This window comes from Hemiscyllium ocellatum, chromosome 10 (assembly GCF_020745735.1).
Source record: "Hemiscyllium ocellatum isolate sHemOce1 chromosome 10, sHemOce1.pat.X.cur, whole genome shotgun sequence".
Lineage (NCBI taxonomy): Eukaryota > Metazoa > Chordata > Chondrichthyes > Orectolobiformes > Hemiscylliidae > Hemiscyllium > Hemiscyllium ocellatum.
Genome location: NC_083410.1, coordinates 74,498,582 through 74,520,464, shown reverse-complemented (window position 1 = coordinate 74,520,464; position 21,883 = coordinate 74,498,582). Strand labels below are relative to the sequence as shown.

General features: G+C 42.4%; 1 protein-coding gene across 2 annotated transcripts in view; it reads left to right on the top strand.

Annotated features, from left to right (window-relative positions):
- The window catches only part of LOC132819813 (tubby-related protein 4-like), a 405,797-nt gene that overhangs the window by 188,099 nt on the left and 195,815 nt on the right, over positions 1-21,883 (top strand). For both annotated transcript variants that reach the window (XM_060831613.1, XM_060831612.1), the window contains exon 7: positions 1,424-1,648. In XM_060831613.1, the coding sequence (XP_060687596.1) occupies positions 1,424-1,648 (225 nt within the window). The remainder of the gene's footprint in view (positions 1-1,423; positions 1,649-21,883) is intronic.

Below are 21,883 nucleotides of genomic sequence, written 5' to 3'. Positions count from 1 at the left end.
GGAAGATAATCCTTGGCCATCCTTACCATTGAATTTTCAAGGTTTTTGAGAAGCTTTGGAGAAGTTGCACTCCATCTTCATATAATTTGAGTGCTGGTTACACAAACAAAATAAAAATAAAAAGCGAAGAAAGGCCTTTCATTTTTTCTTCCCTCATTTATTCTGACCTCATGACTCACACCTCTACAATACTGTCGAACCCCACTTTCTACTGCGCATATGAGAAGTCCCTTCTTTATAATACCAGTCTTAAACCTCCCCTTAGGGGAGGGGAGAATGGTGAGTCTGGACGGGATGCTGTTTGGAGAGTTGGTGTGGATTTGTTGGGCCGACTGACCTGCTTCCGGACTCTGTGGATTCTATGAGAAAGTGAGGATGCACATGTTAGAGATGAGAGTCGAAAAGTGTGGCAGATCAGGCAGCATCCTAGGAGCAGTGAGGTCTGCAGATGGTGGAGATCAGAGTTGAAAGTGTGTTGCTGGAAAAGCACAGCAGGTCAGGTAGCATCTGAGGAGCAAGAAAATCGAAATGCCTATTTCCCTGCTCCTCGGATGCTGCCTGACCTGCTGTGCTCTTCCAGCAACACATAGTCAATAGCATCCTAGATTCAGGAGAGTCGACACTTTGGTGTAAGCCCTTCATCAGGAATGTGGGGGAAAGGGGCTTAGAGTTAAATAGGTAAAGGGTGGGGGTGCAGGTGGGGGTGGGGGGGGTAGCTGGGAAGGTGATAGGCAGATGCAAGTTGGGGGGATGATAGTGATAGGTCAGAGCAGTGTGTGGGGCGGATAGGTGGGAAGGGAGGTGTGCAGGTAGGATAGATCAAGAGGGCAGTGCCCAGTTGAATTTGGGATGAGGTGTGGGGAGGCTCTGCCAGTCGTCGAGAAGAACATCTCATCTTCCGCTATGATACCTTTCAACCACACAGCATCAACATCGACTTCATCAGTTGCCAAATCTCCCCTCCCTGTCATCCCAGATCTAATCCTTCAACTTGGCACTGCCCACTTGAACTGTCCTACCTATTATCTTCCTTCCCACCTATCTGTTTCACTTTCCCTGCTGATCTACCAAATCACCCCCATCTTCATCTACTTATCACCTTCCCAGCTACCTTACCTCACCCCACCTTCCTATTTATTTCTCAGACCCCTTACCACCGCCCCCACATTCCTGGTGAAGGGCTAGTGCCCGAAATGTCGACTTTCCTGCTGCTTGGATGCTGTCTGACTTGGTGTGCTTTTCCAGCACCACACTTTTTGACTCTGTAGGGATTCTATGAAGAATATTCTGACTCATTGTCTATCTGCACCTAATTCAAGATCACTTGTTTAAATGTGTTTCGTGCACATTTATAAACTTAAGTCCATTAAATGCCTTGAGTTATGCAGAATAGCAAAATTGTTCCTTCTCTTTCCCTTTTCAGCGCCTCATTACAGCCATCTGCTGGGGTCACCGTGACTCACGTTTGTTCCTTGCTTCTGGACCTGCACTATATGTTGTTCGAGTGGAGCATAGGATCGCCAACCTGCAATTATTGTGTCAACAGACTATAGCGGTTTCTCTACGTGACGAAAAAGACTTCAGTAAATTAACGCTACCACCTCGCCTTTGCTCGTATGTCACTGCTGCTTTTGTATCAACAATAAAGGTATGTTTTTTTTTATTTTTACTGACAGCATCAAGAATTACATTATTAAGAGTTAAATATTAAAAATGTTACTTTTATTTTCGCAGCAGACATGATATACTCCATTTCAAGGATTCACTTGCAATCCTTACAACGAGAATTAGATTTTATTGTCACATTCACTCAAGTACAAAGATATAGGAGTACTAAGAAAAGTGTACACTATTGCCATTCCCAGGTCTTAGGTCTAAAGGTACCTATGTACAAGATCTTAGGTACAAAGTGAAAAAATAAGGAAATATAGTTAAAAATCGAGATTAAAGTATGAGAGCAAGAACAATCTTCCTAAGTGTCATACTTGGTGTTCTTGATTAAACCATAACTCAACATTTTCAGTATGGCTTGTAGGTTGTGAATGGATTCCTTCCTGGAGTCTGTGATTTGTATGCAAGTCGGATTAGAATGCAAGGCAAAAAAAAGGAGTTGCTTGTAAGTTCAGGAAATAGTCGTATGTCCGATCTTTAAAGTTACATCTTTGTATGAATTTGCATTCATATGTAACAACATTTGTAAGTCATGATTTGGAGGAGCCAGTGTTGGACTGAGTGGACAAAGTTTAAAAATTGCACTACACCAGGTTATAATCCAACACGTTTATTTGGAAGCACTGGCTTTTGAAGTGCTGCTTCTTCATCAGGTGATTGTGAAGCAGGATCACGAGACACAGAATTTTTAGCAAAAGATTACAGTGAAAGAATGATACATTGAACATCAAAAGGTGACATCTCAGCTCAGACAGTGCCTTAAAGGTGTGAGTTAGAGTCAGTCTGTATCCCAATCTTGAATCAGACTGGTTCTATTTCCAAAGTGGAATTAACAAATATTACCGGGATTGACTGCTTGCAGGTTCTGCATTTTTTGCGGAAAATAGAATGCATCTGCAAGTACAAATTCACCCAATTCATTGCAGGTAGTCAATCCATGTAATATTTATAAATTCTAGTTTGGAAATAGAACCAGTCTGACTCAAGATTAGGACAATAGACAATAGACTATAGGTGCAGGAGTAGGCCATTCAGCCCTTCGAGCCTGCACCGCCATTCAATATGATCATGGCTGATCATTTCTAATCAGTATCCGCTTCCTGCCTTATCTCCATAACCCTTGATTCCACTATCTTTGAGAGCTCTATCCAACTCTTTCTTAAATGAATCCAGAGACTGGGTCTCCACTGCCCTCTGGGGCAGAGCATTCCACACAGCCACCACTCTCTGGGTGAAGAAGTTTCTCCTCATCTCTGTCCTAAATGGTCTACCCCGTATTTTTAAACTGTCCCCTGGTTCGGCACTCACCCATCAGCGGAAACATGTTTCGTGCTGCCGGAGTGTCCAATCCTTTCATAATCTTATACGTCTCAATCATATCTCCTCTCAGCCTTCTAAACTCAAGGGTATACAAGCTTCAGTCTTTCAGTGTAAAGTAATCCCTCCATTCCAGGAATTGACCTCGTGAGCCTACGCTGCACTCCCTCAATAGCCAGAATGTCTTTCCCCAAATTTGGTGACCAGAACTGCACACAGTACTCCAGGTGTGGTCTCACCAGGGCCCTGTACAGCTGCAGAAGCATCTCTTTGCTTCTATACTCAATCCCTTTTGTTATGAAGGCCAGCATGCTATTAGCCTTCTTCACTACCTGCTGTACCTGCATGCTTGCCTTCATTGACCAGTGTACAAGAACACCCAGATCTCTCTGTACCGCCCCTTTACCTAAATTAATTCCATTGAGGTAGTAATCTGCCTTCCTGTTCTTGCCACTAAAGTGGATAGCCATACATTTATCCATATTAAACTGCATCTGCCATGCATCTGCCCATTCACCTAACTTGTCCAGGTCACCCTGTAATCTCCTAACATCCTCATCACATTTCACCCTACCACCTAGAAATAGATCAGTCAAGTCATGTTTTCTTTGTTTTTTGACAATCTAACAGAGTCTGGACTTTCACCTGCATGCGTATTAAGGCTAAGACAATTCCTCTGACCAAATTTAACCTCCAGTATGGTTAAGGTCTCGGTCTTTGAAGACTCCTTGTTCAGGCTGTCTAAAAGCTATACTGTCGAATTGGAGGTGATGTTGGATTGTATTGTCAACATCTACTTTTACTGAGAAGCAGCTCCCAAGATATGTGAAATGGTATATTGTGTCCAGGGCTGTCCGCTGATTTTGATGGCCAGGAATCACTGTTGTCTGGCAGGAGCAGTCAGTAGAGAACCTTTGTTTTCAGATGTTGACTAGGGAGAGAAAAATATTCTGTTTCCATTAGTTGGTATCTCAGTAACTAGGGTTCAAATTTCAAGATTATTAGCAAGACTGCTAGATCTTTACAGGGCATTTAGCTTGGAGCAGCAGCAGTCGGGAGTCAGGGAGGGAGACAGTAATCAATAACCCTATAAATCTAACACAGTGCAGATTTGGGCCTGAAATAACTCTACAGAGGCCAGTATCCTGTCACAAAGTAACCTTTTATTTTTACATGGAAAGTCCTTGACACTGATCCAACCTTCTCAGAGCGAGCTCTCAATTTGAACAAAACCTTTGACATCTGTTTCTTTCTTTTTCCTTTTTTTTTTATTTCTGTGCTTTTTTTTTCCCCCAGCACCCATGGTGTGTGTGTGTGCAGGTGTGAGACACAGTGAGGACATCTGTTTATATCTGTCAGACAGGGCTCCCTGATTGGGCCAGATTCATTGCCCCCAGGGTACTCATTCTGTGAAGTCCACCTTGCTGACCTTGTTATAACAACTACAGGATCTAGTCCTTACAGGGAATTTAGTTAGGAGCAGCATCGGTTGGAGGTGAGGAGGGACACAGTAACCTCTAAACTGCAGGAATACTGTGAGAATCTTCAGCACAGCTCCTGTTGATGTCATAACTTGGAAAGGTGAGAAAGGCTCCTAATTGGTGAAGGTCTTTGGCAATTACTGCTGAATCCTTTATGATCCTACAGATTTAGAGCAGTGTGAACTTAATTATAGTTAACCTTCTCACAACCTTAGAGTGGGAAGCCTAATAATTCTATTTTAATTGTAAATTTCAGCAATGTCAAGAGAGGCCCATCCGAGCAGAATATGTAGCTTGTCCTATGTGGGGAGTCCTGGATGCTGCCAGTTTCCTAGATGATCACATGCGCAGGATGTGCTCCAAGCTGCAGAAACTGGAGCTCGGGTTCTCTGAGTTTGAGGAATGGTTGGAGACAATTTGGCGCATCTATGAAGCTGAGTTATGTGGACAGCATGTTTAGAGAAGTAGTCACATGGATGCAGCTTAGGGGACTAGAGGAAAGAAGGGAATTTATGATCAATAGACAGTCCAGAAAGAGTAGGCAGGTAGTGCAGGAGTGCCCTGGGGTCTCACTGACTAACTGGTATTCCATTTTGGAAGCTGATGAGAGTGCTGGTACTTCAGAGGAATGTAGTCAGAGCCAGGTTTCTGGCCCTACAAGTGGCTTCACTGTACAGTGGGGGAGGAAGAAGAAAGGAAGGGCAATAGTGATAGGGAATCCTTCAGTCGGGGAGTAGACAGGCATTTCTTTGGCCAAAGATCGTACTTCAGAATGGTGTATTTCCATGCTGGTGCCAGTGATATGGATGTTACTGAAAGGCTGCAGGGTAGGGTGATGAGTTAAAAGTACATATTGGTACCAACAGCATGGGGCAAAGTGAGGAGTCAAGGTGTTGTATCAAAAATTCAGGGAGCTAGGCAGTAGATTAAAAAGCGGGACCTTCATTGTTGTAAACTTTAGATTACTCTTGGTGCCATGTACTAGCAAGTTTAGAAGCAGGAAAAGAGGACAGATGAATACTTGGTTCAAGTGTTGGTGCAGGATGGATCGTTATAGAATCCTGGATCATTGGCACTTTTTTGAGGAAGGTGGGACATGTACAAACAGGATGGTCTGCACGCGAACCATGTTTATCATGTCTATCTTGTAGGTAGGTTTACTAGTCCTATTGGGAAGAGTTTAATCTAGTCTGGCAGGGGGAGGGGACAAAATATCTATGAAATAGAGACATATTATGCTACAAGGAAGCAAGTCACAGTGAGGTCAGTTATTTTGATTGTCAAGAGAGTAAGGCAAGGTTGGATGGTCTTTAATGCTAGGAATGGAATAATTAAGACTGATTAGTTAATGGCATGGATTGACACATGGATTACACATGGAAGAATGACATTGTTGCCATCACAGAAAAATAGCTGAGAGAAGGGCAGGACTGGCAACTCACCATTCCAGGATATAGGAACTTTAGGCAAGACAGAGGGCAGTGTAAAAAGGGTGCTGGTGTAGCTCTATGAATTAAAGAGTCAATACTGCGGCTAGGAGAGATGATATCTTGGAAGGATCCTCAAATGAGGCTTTGTGGTTAGAACACAGGAATGTTAAGGGTACAGCTACTTTACTGGCAGTGTATTATAGGCTGCCAAAGAGTTAGCAGCAAATAGAGGAGCAAATATGTAGACAGTTCACAGGTGGGTAAGAATAATAATTGGGTAGTTATGCTGGGGGATTTCAACAATCCCAACATAACTTGGAATAGTCACAGTGTCAAGGGTCCAGAGAGGGGCAAATTTCTTGAAAACCAGGAGTGTTTGTATCAATAGATAAAGACCCACCAAGTGACGGCGCAGGGCTGGATCTGGTTCAGGGGAAAAATGCCAGACAAGTGTTCTTTATGGCAGCCAAGAACCATTTAGGTGATATGGTTCAAGCATGGTTCAAATTTGTTCTGGACAAGGAAAAAAATGGCTTGCAGAAGATAGCTTTGGACTGGGGGAAGGCAGATTTTCTTAAAATAAAGCACGTTCTGACCACAGCTGACTGGGAAACAGCTCTTCGCAGGTAAGTCTATAACATAGCAGTGGAGAGTATTCAAAAAGGAGCTGGAAAGTGTACATGTCCAACATGTACTCTTTAGAGGGAAATGTAGGAGCAATAAATTCAGAGACCCTGGATGTCTGGGATGATTCAGGAGTGATGAGGAAGAAGAGAAGCAAGTCCAAAGAAAATAATTCAGCTGCAGCCCAAGAGAAATGTAAAATGTGCAGCAGGGAACTTAAGAAAGCAATTAGGAGAGCAAACAGTCGGCATTAGAAAGGACTTGTGAACTTGTGTTAATTAGAGATGGTCAGCATGGCTTTGTCAGATGAAGATCATGCAGAACTAATTTGTAAGAAGTTTTTGAAATGTGAGCAAGTTTGTGGATGAGGGATGTTCAGTCAATGTAGTTCATACAAATTTTAGCAAACCTTTTGATAAGGTTCCACATGGGAGATTGAGAAGGGTAAAGCACATGGAATTGGAGGAGCTTGCGAGACGGATCAGGAACTGGCTTAGTAATAAGACACAAAAAGTAGTGGTAGAATGCTATTTGAGTAACTGGAGACCAGTGTTCAGGGATGTACCTGTAAAAATCAGTACTGGGACCCTTATTGTTTGTTTTATATATATAAATTTCAGTGATCTAGATGAAAATGTTAGGGGTGCATGTGAATAGGATAGTAAAAAATGCTTATGGGACGCTTGCTTTCATCAGTCATAGCACCGAGTATGAGAGCAGGGAGTAATGTTAGAGCTGTACAGAGCGTTGATCAGGCCACAATTCTAATACTGTGTGCAATTCTAGTTGCCTTAGTACAGGAAGGATGTGATAGCACTAGAGGGGTGCAGAGGAGGTTCACCAGGATATTACCTGGAATGGAGAAATTGAGCTACAAGTGCACATGAGAAGTTTGGATTGTTTTCCTTCAGAGTAGAAACGACTGATGGGGGATGTAATTGAGGTGTGTAAGATGAAAGGGCTATAGACAGGGTGAATACAAACCAGCTGTTTCCTTTGATTGAGAGGTCTATCACAAGAGGGTGTAATTTTAAGGTAAGGAGCAGGAGATCCGGAGGGGGTCTGGAGGAAAAACTTTTTCACTCAGTGGGTGGTGAGAGTCTGGAATGCACTGCCTGGGAAGGTAGTGGAGACTAGAAACCTTACAATGTTAAGAAAATATTTAACAGAGTACATGAAATATTATTCAAAAATATTGGACAAGTGCAGGAAATTGGGATTAGCGTATCCTTAGTGTTAGTTAGTGCACTTTGGGCTGAAGAGCATTTTCTGCACTGTATGAATCTATGGGATGAGGAGAACTTCTTTACTCAAGAATGGGAATGCACTGCCTGGGAAAGCGGTAGAGATGGATTCCCTAGGAAGTTTCAAAAGAGAGCTAGATATATATTTGAAAGTGATGAAGGGGTGTCAATGTCCCGTTGCAATCGACAGCCCTCAATACTATCCACCACTCCACCAATCTTGGTGTCATCAGCAAACTTACTAATCCACCCTTCAACTTCCTCATCTAAATCATTTATAAAAATCACAAAGAGGAGAGGCCCAAGAACAGATTCCTGCGGGACACCACTGGTCACCGAGCTCCAGACGGAACATTTTCCATCCACTATCACTTTCTGTCTTCCTTTGGTCAACCAATTCTGTATCCAGACAACGAGATTTCCCTGTATCCTATGCCTCCTTACTTTCTGGATGAGTCTACCATGGAGAACCTTATCAAACACCTTAATGAAATCCATGTATACCATATCCACTGCTCTACCTTCATCAACATGTTTTGTCATATCCTCAAAGAATTCATCAAGGTTTGTGAGGCATGACCTGCCCCTCAAAATGCTGTGCTATCTCTAATTGAGCTATGATTTTCCAAGTAATTGTAAATCCTATCTCTCAAAATCCTCAGATGTAAGACTGATTGGTCTATAGATCCCAGGATTATCCCTATTCCCTTTCTTGAACAAGGGAATAACTTTTTGCTATCGTCCAACTATAGTGGACAGAGAGGACGCAATATCATCACCGAAGGTGCAGCAATCTCTTCCCTCGCTTCCTGTATTAATCTTGGGTATATCCCCTCTGGCTCAGCGGACTTATCTATCGTTATATTTTTCAAAATTTCCAGCACATCCTCCTCCTTAACATCATTCTGTTCAAGCATATCACTCTGTTTCACGCTGTGGTCACAAAATGTCAAGGTCCCTCTCAGTAAAAGCAAAGTATTCATTACTGACCACTCTACCTCCTCTTATTGAAGCACAAGTTCCCTCCCCAATTCCTGATCGGCCCTACTGTCATTCTGGCCATCCTGTTGTTCCTCACGTAAGTGTAAAATGTTGTGGTTCTGTTCGCCGAGCTGGTAGTTTTTGTTGCAAATGTTTCGTCCCCTTTCTAGGTGACATCCTCAGTGCTTGGGAGCCTCCTGTCATGCGCTTCTGTGCTATTTCCTCCGGCATTTATAGTGGCTTGTCTGTGCCGCTTCCGGTTGTCAGTTGCTGTCCGCTGCAGTGGCCGGTATATTGGATCCAAGTCGATGTGTTTGTTGATAGAATCAGTGGATGAGTGCCATGCCTCAAGGAATTCCCTGGCTGTTCTCTGTATTGCTTGCCATATAATAGTGGTGTTGTCCCAGTCGAATTCATATTGTTTGTCATCTGTGTGTGTGGCTACTAAGGATAGCTGGTCGTGTCGTTTCGTGGCTAGTTGGTGTTCGTGGATGTGGGTTGTTAGCTGTCTTCCTGTTTGTCCTATGTAGTGTTTTGTGCAGTCCTTGCATGGGACTTTGTACACTACATTGGTTTTGCTCATGCTGGGTATCGGGTCCTTTGTCCTGGTGAGTTGTTGTCTGAAAGTGGCTGTTGGTTTGTGTGCTATTATGAGTCCTAGTAATCGCAGTAGTCTGGCTGTCAGTTCTGAAATGTTTTTGATGTATGGTAGGGTGGCTAGTCCTTTGGGTTGCGGCATGTCCTCGTTCCATTGAGTTTCCTTTAGGCATCTGTTGATGAAATTGCGCGGGTATCCGTTTTTGGTGAATACCTTGTATAGGTGTTCTTCTTCCTCTTTTTGCAGTTCTGGAGTACTGCAGTGTGTTGTGACCCTTTTGAATAAGTGTCCTGATGCAACTTGGTTTGTGGGTATTGGGGTGGTTGCTTTCATAGTTCAGGACTTGGTCTGTGTGTGTGGCTTTTCTGTATACTTTCGTGCTGAATTCTCCATTTGGTGTTCTCTGTATCATCACGTCTAGGAATGGGAGCTGATTGTCCTTTTCCTCCTCTCTCGTGAATCGGATTCCTATGAGTGTGGCGTTGATGATCCGGTGTGTGTTCTCTATTTCTGTGTTTTTAATGATTACAAAGGTGTCGTCCACATAAATTTAAGGTGAAGGGTGGAAGGTATAGGGGAGATGTCAGGGGTGGGTTTTTTACCCAGAGTGTGGTGGGGGCATGGAATGCGCTGCCCGTGGGAGTGGTAGAGTCAGAATCATTGGCGACCTTTAAGCGGCAATTGGATAGGTACGTGGATGGGTGCTTAATCTAGGATAGATGTTCGGCACAACATTGTGGGCCGAAGGGCCTGTTCTATGCTGTGTTGTTTTATGTTCTATGTTCTATGTTCTATATCTGACCCAGAGTTTGGGTTGTATTTGCGGTAAGACTGTTTGTTCTAACCTTTGCATTACTGCTTCTGCTATGAGTCCAGAGATCGGTGTTCCTTATTTGTTCGTATGTCTGGTTGTTGAAGGTGAAGTGTGTTGTGAGGCAAAGGTCCAGTAGTTTAAGTATGCCGTCTTTGTTAATAGGTTCAACGTCCTGTTGTCTGTTCTGTATGTCCAGCAGGTTGAATATTGTTTCTCTGGCTAGGGTTTTGTCGATAGAGGTGAACAGTGCAGTTACATCGAATGAGACCATGGTTTCTTCCTTGTCTATGTGTATATTTCTGATGTCCAAGAATTCTTGTGTTGACTGTATAGAGTGTCTGGATCTGCTGATCAGGAGTTTCTGCTGTAGCTCTTTAGCCAGTTTGTGTGATGGTGTCCCTGGTAGTGATACTATGGGTCTGAGTGGGATGTCTGGTTTGTGTACTTTAGGTAGTTAATAGAATCTGGGGGTGTTGTTGCTTTCCGGTTTCATTCTTTGTAGGTCAGACCTGGTTATCTGTAAAATGACTTAAGGTTTTCCTTGATCCTATCCACTAAAGCTTTCTCATGCCCCCTTCTAATACTCTGAAGTCCACTCTTCGGTTCCTTCCTGGCTACCTTGTAACCCTCTAGAACACTGTCTGTTCCTTCCCTCTTCAATCTTAAGTAAGCTTCCTTCCACTTGACAAATGTTCCATATCCCTTGTCACCCACGGTTCTTTCAACCTACCTTCTCTTCCTTGTCTCAGTGGGACAAACCTGTCCAGCATTATCAGCAAGCCTCCCGATTTCTGTTGTGCATTTCCCTGAGAATGTCTGTTCCCAATTTAGGAGCCCCAATTCCTGCCTAATAGGACTGTAATACTCCTTCCCCCAGTTAAATCCTTTCCCATACTGTCTGCTCCTATCTGTCTCCAACAGTATAGTTAAGGTCAGGAAGTTGCTGTCCCATCAAAATGCTCTCCCACTGAACATGGTAAGACTGTTTGTTCTAACCTTTGCATTACTGCTTCTGCTATGAGTCCAGTCGAATATGGCCTTCCCTCTAGTTGGCCTATCTACATATTGAGTCTGGAATCATTCCTGGACACAACTGACAAAAACTGCTCCAGCCAAACTATTTGAACCAAGGAGGTTCTAATATTAGTGAAGTTAAAGTCACCCATTACAACAACCCTGTTACTTTTGCACCTTTCCAAAATCTGCTTCCCAATCTGCTCCTCCATGTCTCTTGTTGCTATTTTGGGGGCCTGGGCGGATAAGTGGCAGATGTTGTTTAACCTGGAAAAGTGTCAAGTGATACATTTTGGAAGATCGAATTTGAATGTAGAATACAGGCTTACGGGCAAGATCTTGGCAGTGTGGAAGAACAGAGGAATCTTGGGGTCCATGTCCAGCGATCCCTCATAGTTGTCATCCAGGTTGATAGGGTTGTCAAGAAGGTGTATAATTTGTTGGCTTTCATTAGCAAGGGGATTGACTTCAAGCATCGTGAGGTTATGCTGCAACTCTATAGAGCCCTGTTTAGACCACACTTGGAATACTGTGTTCAGTTCTGGTTGCCTCATTATAAGTAGGATGTGGAATCTTTACTGAGGGTGCAGAGGAAATTTACCAGGTTGCTGTCTGGACTGGAGGGTATATCTTATGATGAAAGGTTGAGGGAGCTAGGGTTTTTCTCATTGGAGCAAAGAAGGGTGAGAGGTGACTTGATAGAGGTGTACAGGATGATAAGAGGCATAGCCAGAGACTTTTTCTCGTGGCTGAAATGGCAATCAGGAAGAGGCATACTTTTATCATGAGAAGGATGACTAGAGGAAAGTGTTGGGGAGATTTCTGAGGTAAGTTCTTTACACAGAGTGGTGGTGTGTGGAATGCATTGCCTGCGTTATTAGTAGAGTCAGAAACATTAGGGACATATAAGCATCTCTTGGATAGGCACATGAAAGATACTACAATGGAAAGTATGTGGTTTAGTTTGATCTTAGAGGAGGATAAAGGGTCGGCACAGCATCAAGGGCCAAAGAGCCTGTACTGTTTTATGTTAAATGTGGAGGGCTATAGAAATAATGCTGAAGAGTTGGACCAGCCGGATAGCTCTTTTGGAAGCCATTACAGACATGATGAGTCAAATAGCCTCATTCTGTTTTGTAAAATTCGCTAATTCTATGTTTAATCTGAGACCCATTCTCTCATATGCCTCTCTGAACATGTCAGTGATATCCTTCCTCATAATTGTGTTGATTTTACTCATTTACTAACAATGCTGTCCCATGTTTGGTTCCTTTTTGTCTTATTTATAATTACTGAATACCCCTTGATGTTAGAAGCATGGAAACTAGGAACAGGACTTAGCCTCTTGGCCCTTTAAGTATTCTGCACGATTCATTTATTACTATGGTTGATCATCCAATTCAGCAGCCTGCACCCACCTTTCCCCCCCATATCAAAGAACAAAAAAACCCCATAAAAACAGGCCCTTTGCCCCACCAAGATTGTGCTGACACATTCATTTCTAAACCAAAAAAAACTTTCTTCTCTGTGCTTTGTAATATTCTATTCCTATCTATTCATAGAAGATACCTTTTTAAATATTGAGCTTGTGTCCGTCATCTTCACAAGTTCTGATAATGCATTTTAGGCATTTACCACCCTCTAAATAAAATTTTTGCTCTATGATCTCCTTTAAGCTTACCCTCTTTTACCTTAAAGCCATGTCTCCCAGTAATTGACATTTCCACCCCAGGAAAAAAGACTTGACTATCCATTCTGTCCATGCCCCTCATAATTTTGTAAACTTCTTTCAGGTCCTCTCTCATCCTTCGACAGTGAAAACAAACCAACTTTATCAATCTCCTCAGAACAAATACCCTCCAAAGCAGGCAGCATCCTAATGAAGAATTTTTTTCCGAAGCCTCCACCTTCTGTGGGCGGCACGGTGGCACAGTGGTTAGCATGCTGCTTCACAGCACCAGAGACCTGGGTTCAATTCCCGCCTCAGGCAACTGTCTGTGTGGAGTTTGCACATTCTCCCTGTGTCTGCATGGGTTTCCTCCAGGTGCTCCGGTTTCCTCCCACAATCCAAAGATGTGCAGGTTAGATGAATTGGCCATGTTAAATTGTCCATAGCATTAGGTGAAGGGGTAAATGTAGGGGAATGTGACTGGATGGGTTGCTCTTCGGAGGGTCGGTGTGGACTTGTTGGGCTGAAGGGCCTGTTTCCACACTGTAAGCAATCTGATCTAATCATCTTCTTGTAGTGTGATTGGAATTGTTTGCAATATTCAAAATGTGGCCTAACTAAAGGTCTGTACAGCTGCAACACAACTTGCCAATCTTTATACTCTGTGCCTGACTGATTAGGGCAAGCATGTTATGTTCTTTCGTGATGTTCTTCTCCACTTGTGGTTACTTTCAGGGAACTGTTGACCTGTATGCCTAAATTCCTCTGTATGATGATGTAAGTACTAAGGGTACTGCCATTTATTGTATATGTCCCTTCTGCATTAGATCTTCCAAACTGCATCACCTCTCATTTTTTTGGATTAAACTCCATCTGCCATTTCTCTGTCAGAAAGACTTCTCATGTCTGCACATCCTTGAAGACAGCAAAATCACAAAAATATTATGGTGCCGAACGAGGCTATTTTGTCTCAGTGTAGCTACACTAGCTTGTTAAATAAATGTCAATCTCTTGGTTTTTCCACATTTCCTTGCATGTTATTTTCATCCAGAGAATCTTCCAATACCCTCTTGAATGCCTTAATTGATTCTGCCTCTTTTACATTTCCTGGGAGTGCATTTCATACCCTAACATTTTGCTGATGGAAAAGACTTTCCTCACTTCACTCTTGCTTTTGTTGCACAATAAATCTGTGCCTTGTAGATTTTATTCATTTTATGAGTGGGAATATTTTATCCCCATTTACTCTGTCCAGCCCACTGATTATTTTGAAAAGTTCTACAAGATCTCCTCTAGCCTTTTTCTCACCAAGGAGAACAGTTGTAACTTTTTCAACGTGTCCTAATATTTGAAATTTTTTTTGTCCCTGGAATTAATCTTGTAAACTGACTTTGCACACTGTCTGATGTACCACAGAATCCCTACATTGTGGAATCAGGCCATTTGACCCAACAAGTCCACTCTGACCATCCGAAGAGTATCCTACCCAACCTACCCTATCCCTGTAACCCTGAATTTCCTGTGGCTAATGCATCTAATCTACAGATCTCTACAAACTATGGGCAATTTAGCATGGCCAGTCTACCTAATGTGCACATCACTATGGGAGGAAACCAGAGCATCCGGCACAAATTCATGCAGACAAGGGGAGGATGTGCAAACTCTGCATAGACAATCACTTGAAGCTGGAATCGAACCCGGATCCCTGATGCTGTGAGGCAGCAATGCTAACCACTGAGCTGCTGTGCCGCCTTGCTACCCTATATGATGTGCTTACATCTTTCCCATAATGTGCTCACAATTTTACACATTACTCCAGTTGAGATCTAAAGTTACTGGATATTCTGGAGGGGAAGGGTGAACAACCAGTTGTCATGGTACATGTTGGTAACAATGTCATAACTTTATAAAAATTATGAGGTCCTGAAAGGAGAATATAGGGAGTTAGGAATTAAGTTGAAAAGTAGGGCAAGAAAGATCATGATCTCAGAATTACTGCCAGTGCCCCATGCTAGTTAGAATAGAAATTGCATGATATATCAGATGAATGCTCGGCTGAAGGGATGGTGTGAGGGTGAGGGCTTCAGGTTCTTGGGGTTTTGGGACTGGTTCTGGGGGAGTACAAACTGAATAGGTTATACTTGGCAGGACTGGGGCTGATATCCTAGGGGGAGTATTTGTGAGAGTGGTTGGGGAGGCTTTAAACTAAAATGGCAGGTCATGGGAAATGGTGCAAGGAATGCACATAAATTATGAAGGGCACAGATAGGTTAGACCGCAAGAAACGTTTCCCTATAGTAGAGAGATTGATGACCGGGGACATAGAGTTAAGGTAAAGGATAGAATGTTTAGAGGAGATGTCAGGAAATACTTTATCACCTATAGGTTGGTAGGGTTATGAAGCTCATTACTGGTAAGAGTGGTAGAAGCAGAAAATTCTCATGGCATTTAAGAAGTGTGCCAAGGAATACAAGGCTTTGTTCTGGAAAATGGGATTAAAAGAGTTAGGTGGTCATTTTTGATCATTGCTGAATGGAAGTAAGTAAGTGAAAAGAAACTGCAGTAATAAGCTTGGGGATCATATAAATTGACTGTAAATGTTTCTGTGAGTCTGTGAAGAGAAAATAATTAGTGAAGACAATTGTTGGCCCCTTACAGTCAGAAACAGGAAAACTTGTAATGAGAAACAAAGAAATGGCTGACAAATTAAATATATACTTTGGTTCTGTGTTCACAAAAGAGGACACAAATAATGTTCAGTGTCTATATGATTAGATTAGTTTCCCTACAGTGTGGAAACAGGTCCTCTGACCCAACCAGTCCACACCGACCCTCCGAAGAGTACCCATCTAGACCCATTTCCCTCTGACTAATGCACCTAATTTACCATGGCCAATTCACCTGGCCTGCACATCTTTGAATTGTGGGAGGAAACAGGAGCACCCGGAGGAAGCCTTCGCAGACACAGGGAGAATGTGCATCCTCCACACAGACTGTAGTCCAAAGCTGGAATTGAACCTGGGACCCTGGTGCTGTTAGGCAGCAGTGCTAACCACTGAGCCACCATGCTGCTCTAATATAAGTAAAGTAGGGGAGCACAGGGTTTAATGAGAAGGAAATCAGTATTAGTAGTGGGAAAATGGTATTAGAGAAATTGATTCAATTGAAGTCCAATAAATCCATGGACCCTGATAATCTCCATCCCAGAGTTCTTAAGGAATTGTCCTTGAAGTAGTGGATGCATTGATAGTCACCTCCCAAAGTTCTAGAGACTCTGGAATTGTTTATGCATTGGAGGAAAGTTGATATAATCCCTCTAAGAAGGTAGGCAGAAGGAAAACTGGGATTTATAAAAGTCAATTATAAAATAATTAGTAGTTGAGTATTTGGGAAATAGTGGCAGGATTGAACATTTCACATGGAAAGGGAGATCATGCTGGGCAAATTACTGGAACTTTTTAAGGATATAACTAATAGAGTTGATGGAGGGGAGCCTAGATAAGATTTATTTGGACTTTCAGAAGGCTTTTGACAAAGTCATACGTGAGAGATTGATCTGTAAATTTAAAGCTCATAGGATTGGGCTAATGTATTGATTTGGGAAGAAAATTGATAAAAACCAAAGCACAGGAATACACAATACAAATGGAAGATTTAGATGAAGGAACTAAATGTAATACTTTAAAATTTGCAGATGGCACAAAGCTGGGTGTGAGGAGGATTCAGAGATGCTGCAGTGACAGTTAGATAAGCTGAGTAAGTGGGCAAATGCATGGCAGATGGAGTATAATATGGATAAATGGGAGGTTATCCACTTTGGTAGGAAAATAAGAAGACATTATTAGTTGAATGGCTATAAAGTGAGAGAGACAAATATCCAGTGAGACATGGATGTCCTTGTGCACTAATCACTGAAGGTATGCATGCTGAATTGCTAAAGGAGGCACCTTCATAGCAAGTGATTTCGAATACAAAGGCAGGAATGTCTGGCTGCAACTATAAAGAGCCTGGATGAGACCACACCTGGAATATTGTATGCAATATAGACTCCTTATCTGAGGAAGGGAGTGCTGCAAAGTTTTACCAAACTGATTATTGTGATAGCAGGACTGACATCTGATGAGAGGTTGAATCAATTAGGATTCTTTTTGTTGGAGTTCAGAATAGTGAAGGGTTATCTGATAGAAACCTATAAATTATAACAATTGGACAGATTAAATGCAGGAAGGATGTAGCCAATGGCAGGGGAGTCCAAAAACAGCGGTCACAATCTAAGGATATGGGGTTAAGAATTTAAGACTGAAATGAAGAAATATTTCTTTACTCAGAGAGCAATGAGCCTATGAAATTAACTATTACAGGAAGCAGTTGAGGCCAAAGCATTTTATGATTCCAAGAAGAAGTTGGATGCACTTGGGGTTAAAGGGATCCAAAGATATGTGGAAAAAGCTGGAATGACTATTGAGTTGGATGATCAGCCGTGATCATAATGACTAGTGAAGTAGACTTGAAGGGCCAAATTACATGCTCCTCTAATTTTGTAGTTTCTATGTTACCTCTACTCCAAACCTGCTCCAGCTTGACAAATATCCATTGACAGTTATTCTGTTTTCTGTCACCAAATCAATTTTATATTCATGTTGCTATTGATCCTATTATTGCATAACCTATAACTTGCCTCACAAGCCATCAAACCATTCTATCACCTTTTCAAAAGATTCCAGCAAGTTTATGAAAATTTGCCATTAGAAATCCATGCTAACTCTTCCTAACCACTTTTTTCTATGTAACTACTAATTATCTCCTGAATAACTGCCTCAAGACGCTTCTCCACCACTGAAGTTAAACTGACTAGTCAACTTGTCAGCATTTGTTGAAAAGACAATTTTGCAATTCTCCAGTCTTCTGGCACCTCCCCTGAGTCTCGGAAAGACTGAAAATCTGTGGTCAGTTCATCTGTAATTTCAATCTCTCCGCCTTCAAAATCCATAGATGCCTCTCAATCTGGTCCTCGTCCCTCGTCAACTTTTAAATATCAACAATCTATCCAACACTTCTTCCATAACAATTTTGTATCCTGTTAGTGATTGAGTATCCTCTTCTTAAAGCAAGGCACTCAGATACATTTGCTATGAAGGTTTATGGAATACTCTCCTTTAATCCTCAAGTCATTGAAAACAAGCGAAGGAAATGATGATGGAGCCGTGGATAATATTATTTAGACTACAGTTGGAATACTGGGTACAGTTCTGGTCACCACACTTTGGGAAGGATGCACAAATGAGTGTGGAAAGGAGACATCAGGTGGTTGCCTGGGCTGGAGTGATTCACCTCTGAGAATAAATTAGATAGGCTGGGGTTCTTTTCCTCAGCAGAGAGACTGAGGGGGTCTAGACTGAGGTGTACAGAATTATGCAGGACATAGATAGGGAGGAATCTTTATCCTTAGTCGTGGCATCAATAACCAGGGTCACAGTTTTAAGTAGGAGGTTTAGAGAGTATTTGAAGTAAGTTTTTCATGAGTGTATGGTGCATATCTGGAAATCACTGCCGGAATGCTGGGAGAGACAGGAATCCTGAAGATATGCAACAAGTATTTGAATGGGCATGTGAAATACTACATATGGAGGTTGTTGGCCAAGTGCTGAGAAATGACTTTAGAATAGATGGGTTCATGATGAATGGCACAGTCACAATGCTTTATAGGGCTTTTTTTTCCGTGCTATAAGTCCTTTGACATTAATTTGAACAGTATTTTGCAATTGGCTGTCCAAATGCGAAATGATGGTTAATGCTTAAACGAACAATATTGTTGTAAAATTAGGGCTGGAAGTTCCAATAAAGACTGCTTAGAATTAGGAGTTTTGGGGATCCAAGATGGCGGCGACCCAGCAAGACTGAGTCCACAGTGCTCTACCCAAAACTTGGGAAAAGTGGGCTATCCACCCCCACCACACTCACTAAACCATTTATAATAGTTGTTAACCTTAAATAGTTACCTATTAGTACATTTAAATAGTCTAATACTAGCTGGAAAATGAGTAAAGGGAAGGGAACAGGCGGCTCTAAGAAAGCAGGGACCCCTCCCCCACCCTCTCCCTCTTCATCTGCAACAAAGGTGTCTTCAGCCACTTCAGGAGAGTTACCAATGAAGATGAGCTTTGAGGAGATGTTTGCCAGGTGGGAGGCGAAGATTGATGCTTTTATCGATGAGTCTCGGCAGAGCAGAGAAGCACTATCAGCCGAGCTGCAGAAGCAGGGCAGAGACATTCAGGAACTGGAGTGCCGAGTCAGAGAGGTGGAGTCAAAGGCCGCAGCCTCAGAGACTGGGATAAAATCAACAGCCGACCACATCCGTTTTCTCGAGAATCGAGTCCAGAACCTAGAAAACCACATTGATGACCTCGAAAATCGATGTAGTAGAAAAAATATTCGGTTGTTGGGCCTGCCCGAGCAGGAAGAGGGAGGTCAGCTGACAGCATTCTTAGAGCATTGGCTGCCACAACTTTTAAATCTGCATAATGGATCAGGCCAGGTAAGGGTAGAATGGGCCTACCGGGTCACAGTACGTGGGCCCGGCTCAACCCAGCGCCCACGCCCGGTCCTGTTCCAGCTGCAGAGCTATAGGGAGAGGCAGATGCTCCTGGAAGCCTCAAGAAATCTGGGAAAAGATCCCCAAGCTATGACCCACAAAGGATCCAGGATCATGCTGTTCCAGGACTTCTCACCAGCTTTGGTCCGAAAGAGGAAGGCATTCGATGAGGCGAAGGAGCGTTTAAGGGACTTAAATATCCAGTACTCCTTACGATATCCAGCGACGCTACGCCTTAGCCACGAAGGATCCATATATAACTTCGGATCACCGGAGAAGGCTAAGGAATTCTTGGACTCTCTTAAATAAACTGTAAGAGATTGTGGACGCTGGTCTGCCTTTCCCATTATTTTGGTTTACATCCCTTCATCTTTTCTTATCTTTCCCCCTATGTGTGTATGTATATATATATATATATATATATATATATGTTGGGGCGTTTGGTTAATGTTGATGGGGAGAGGTGGTTACCTTATTCTATTTTACTTCTGTTTTTAGGAGCGGGGTTGTTTTTCTTTCCCCTGTTATTTTGTGGTATTATATTTAAGTATTACATGTTGAGATTGTAATCTTATAGTTATATATGGTATTAATATTCCCAAATATATTTAGATGTGGGTGTGGGTGGGGGTGGGGTGTTCACTGTTAACTCTAGCGTTATATTATATTTGAATTCTCCTCATTTTATTGAGGAACACCTGGGTCAAGGGTGGGGCACTGGTTGGAAGAGGGTAAGATGGACTGTGGGAGAGGAAGTGACGCTCCCTGGGAACAAGGGAGAAAATCTCCAATTCGGAATGTTTTATATTTTTTATACTTAGAAAGAGTTTTTTGTTATATTGTTTTGAGTGTATCAGAGAATCTTTACTTTTGTAAATCTTGTATGCTCCATGCTCGGGATGTTCTAGATAGGGTTTCCCCTCCCGAGGGGTCTTGGATCTGTCCAGATGATTATGGCTGAACAGTCGGTTAAGTGGTGCACCTGGAATGTCAGGGGGAGTAATTCGCCAGTTAAAAGGAAGAAAATATTATCAAATCTTAAGAAGGAGAGAGTTGATATAGCTCTCCTACAGGAGACACACCTGTCGGATAAAGAACACTTAAAATTACGACAGGGCGGATTTGATCAGGCCTTTTTTTCCTCTTTTAATTCAAAAAGCAGGGGAGTCGTTATCCTTGTCCGGAAGAACTTCCCTTTGAAAATTCTAAATCAGATAAAAGACGAATCTGGACGATATATTTTGATTAAAGCCCTCATAAATGGAGAGGAATATGGGATCTTAAATGTATACTGCCCCCCGGCACACCCCTTTAAATTCATAACGGAAGCTTTTTCAAAACTGATGGCCTTTGGTGCCCGTCATACAATTATAGGGGGAGACTTTAATTGTATTATGGATCCGGAAATAGACAGGATTCCCAAGAGTGCCGCTGGAGTATCTCCCAGATCTAGACAACTGGCGGACCTGAATAAAGAATTAGGATTGGTAGATGTATGGAGATGTCTCCATCCACGGGGTAGAGATTTTTCTTTCTACTCTAATCCACATAAATGTCACACAAGAATTGATATGTTTTTTGCCCCATCGATTTTTCTAAACTCTATAGCAACCTGTAAAATAGGTACTATAGCAATCTCTGACCATGCCGCTGTATACATGGAAACTAAGGTAAAGAACAATGGGACATCTGCTCGGCATTGGCGTATGGACCCCTTCCTGATAAAAGATAGCAAATTTTTAAAGTACTTCTCCCAAGAACTTAAAACTTTTTTAGAAATTAATACTGGTACGGCTAGCAATCCGTCAATGATGTGGGAGACCATCAAAGCTTATGCACGAGGTTTGATCATCTCCTATTCAGCAACCCAGAGGAAAATGAAGGGAGAGCAACAGCGTCTGCTCGAAGCTCGCCTAAAAGCAGCCGAAACAGCATATGCTGATAGACCTTCTATCACAAAATTGCAGAGGATTACAGCTCTTAGGACAGCTTTAAACACCGCGCTTACTCAAACGGCTAAAAGGGAAATATTATTTGCGAAACAAAGATTATATGAATATGGCGACAAACCGGGTAGATACTTAGCATTTCTTGCAAAGAAAAAGAAAGCCCCTCAAACTATTCCGACCATCAAGGAAAGTACAGGTACCCTGACTCATGATCATAAAAAGATCAATGCGACCTTTAAAGAATTTTATTCTGAACTATATAGATCGCAGGATTGTGAAGATAGGATTAGGAGGATGCAGTCATTTTTTAAAAATTTGACCTTCCCGGGCCTGACTCCGGAACAGGTGTCGGCCCTAAATACCCCTTTAACAGTCCAAGAAATACTTGAGGCAATTAGGCAACTTCAGAGCGGAAAAGCACCGGGCCCGGATGGTTTTCAAGCTGAATTCTATAAAGAATTTACAGGAATATTGGTTGACCCACTTATGGATATGTATA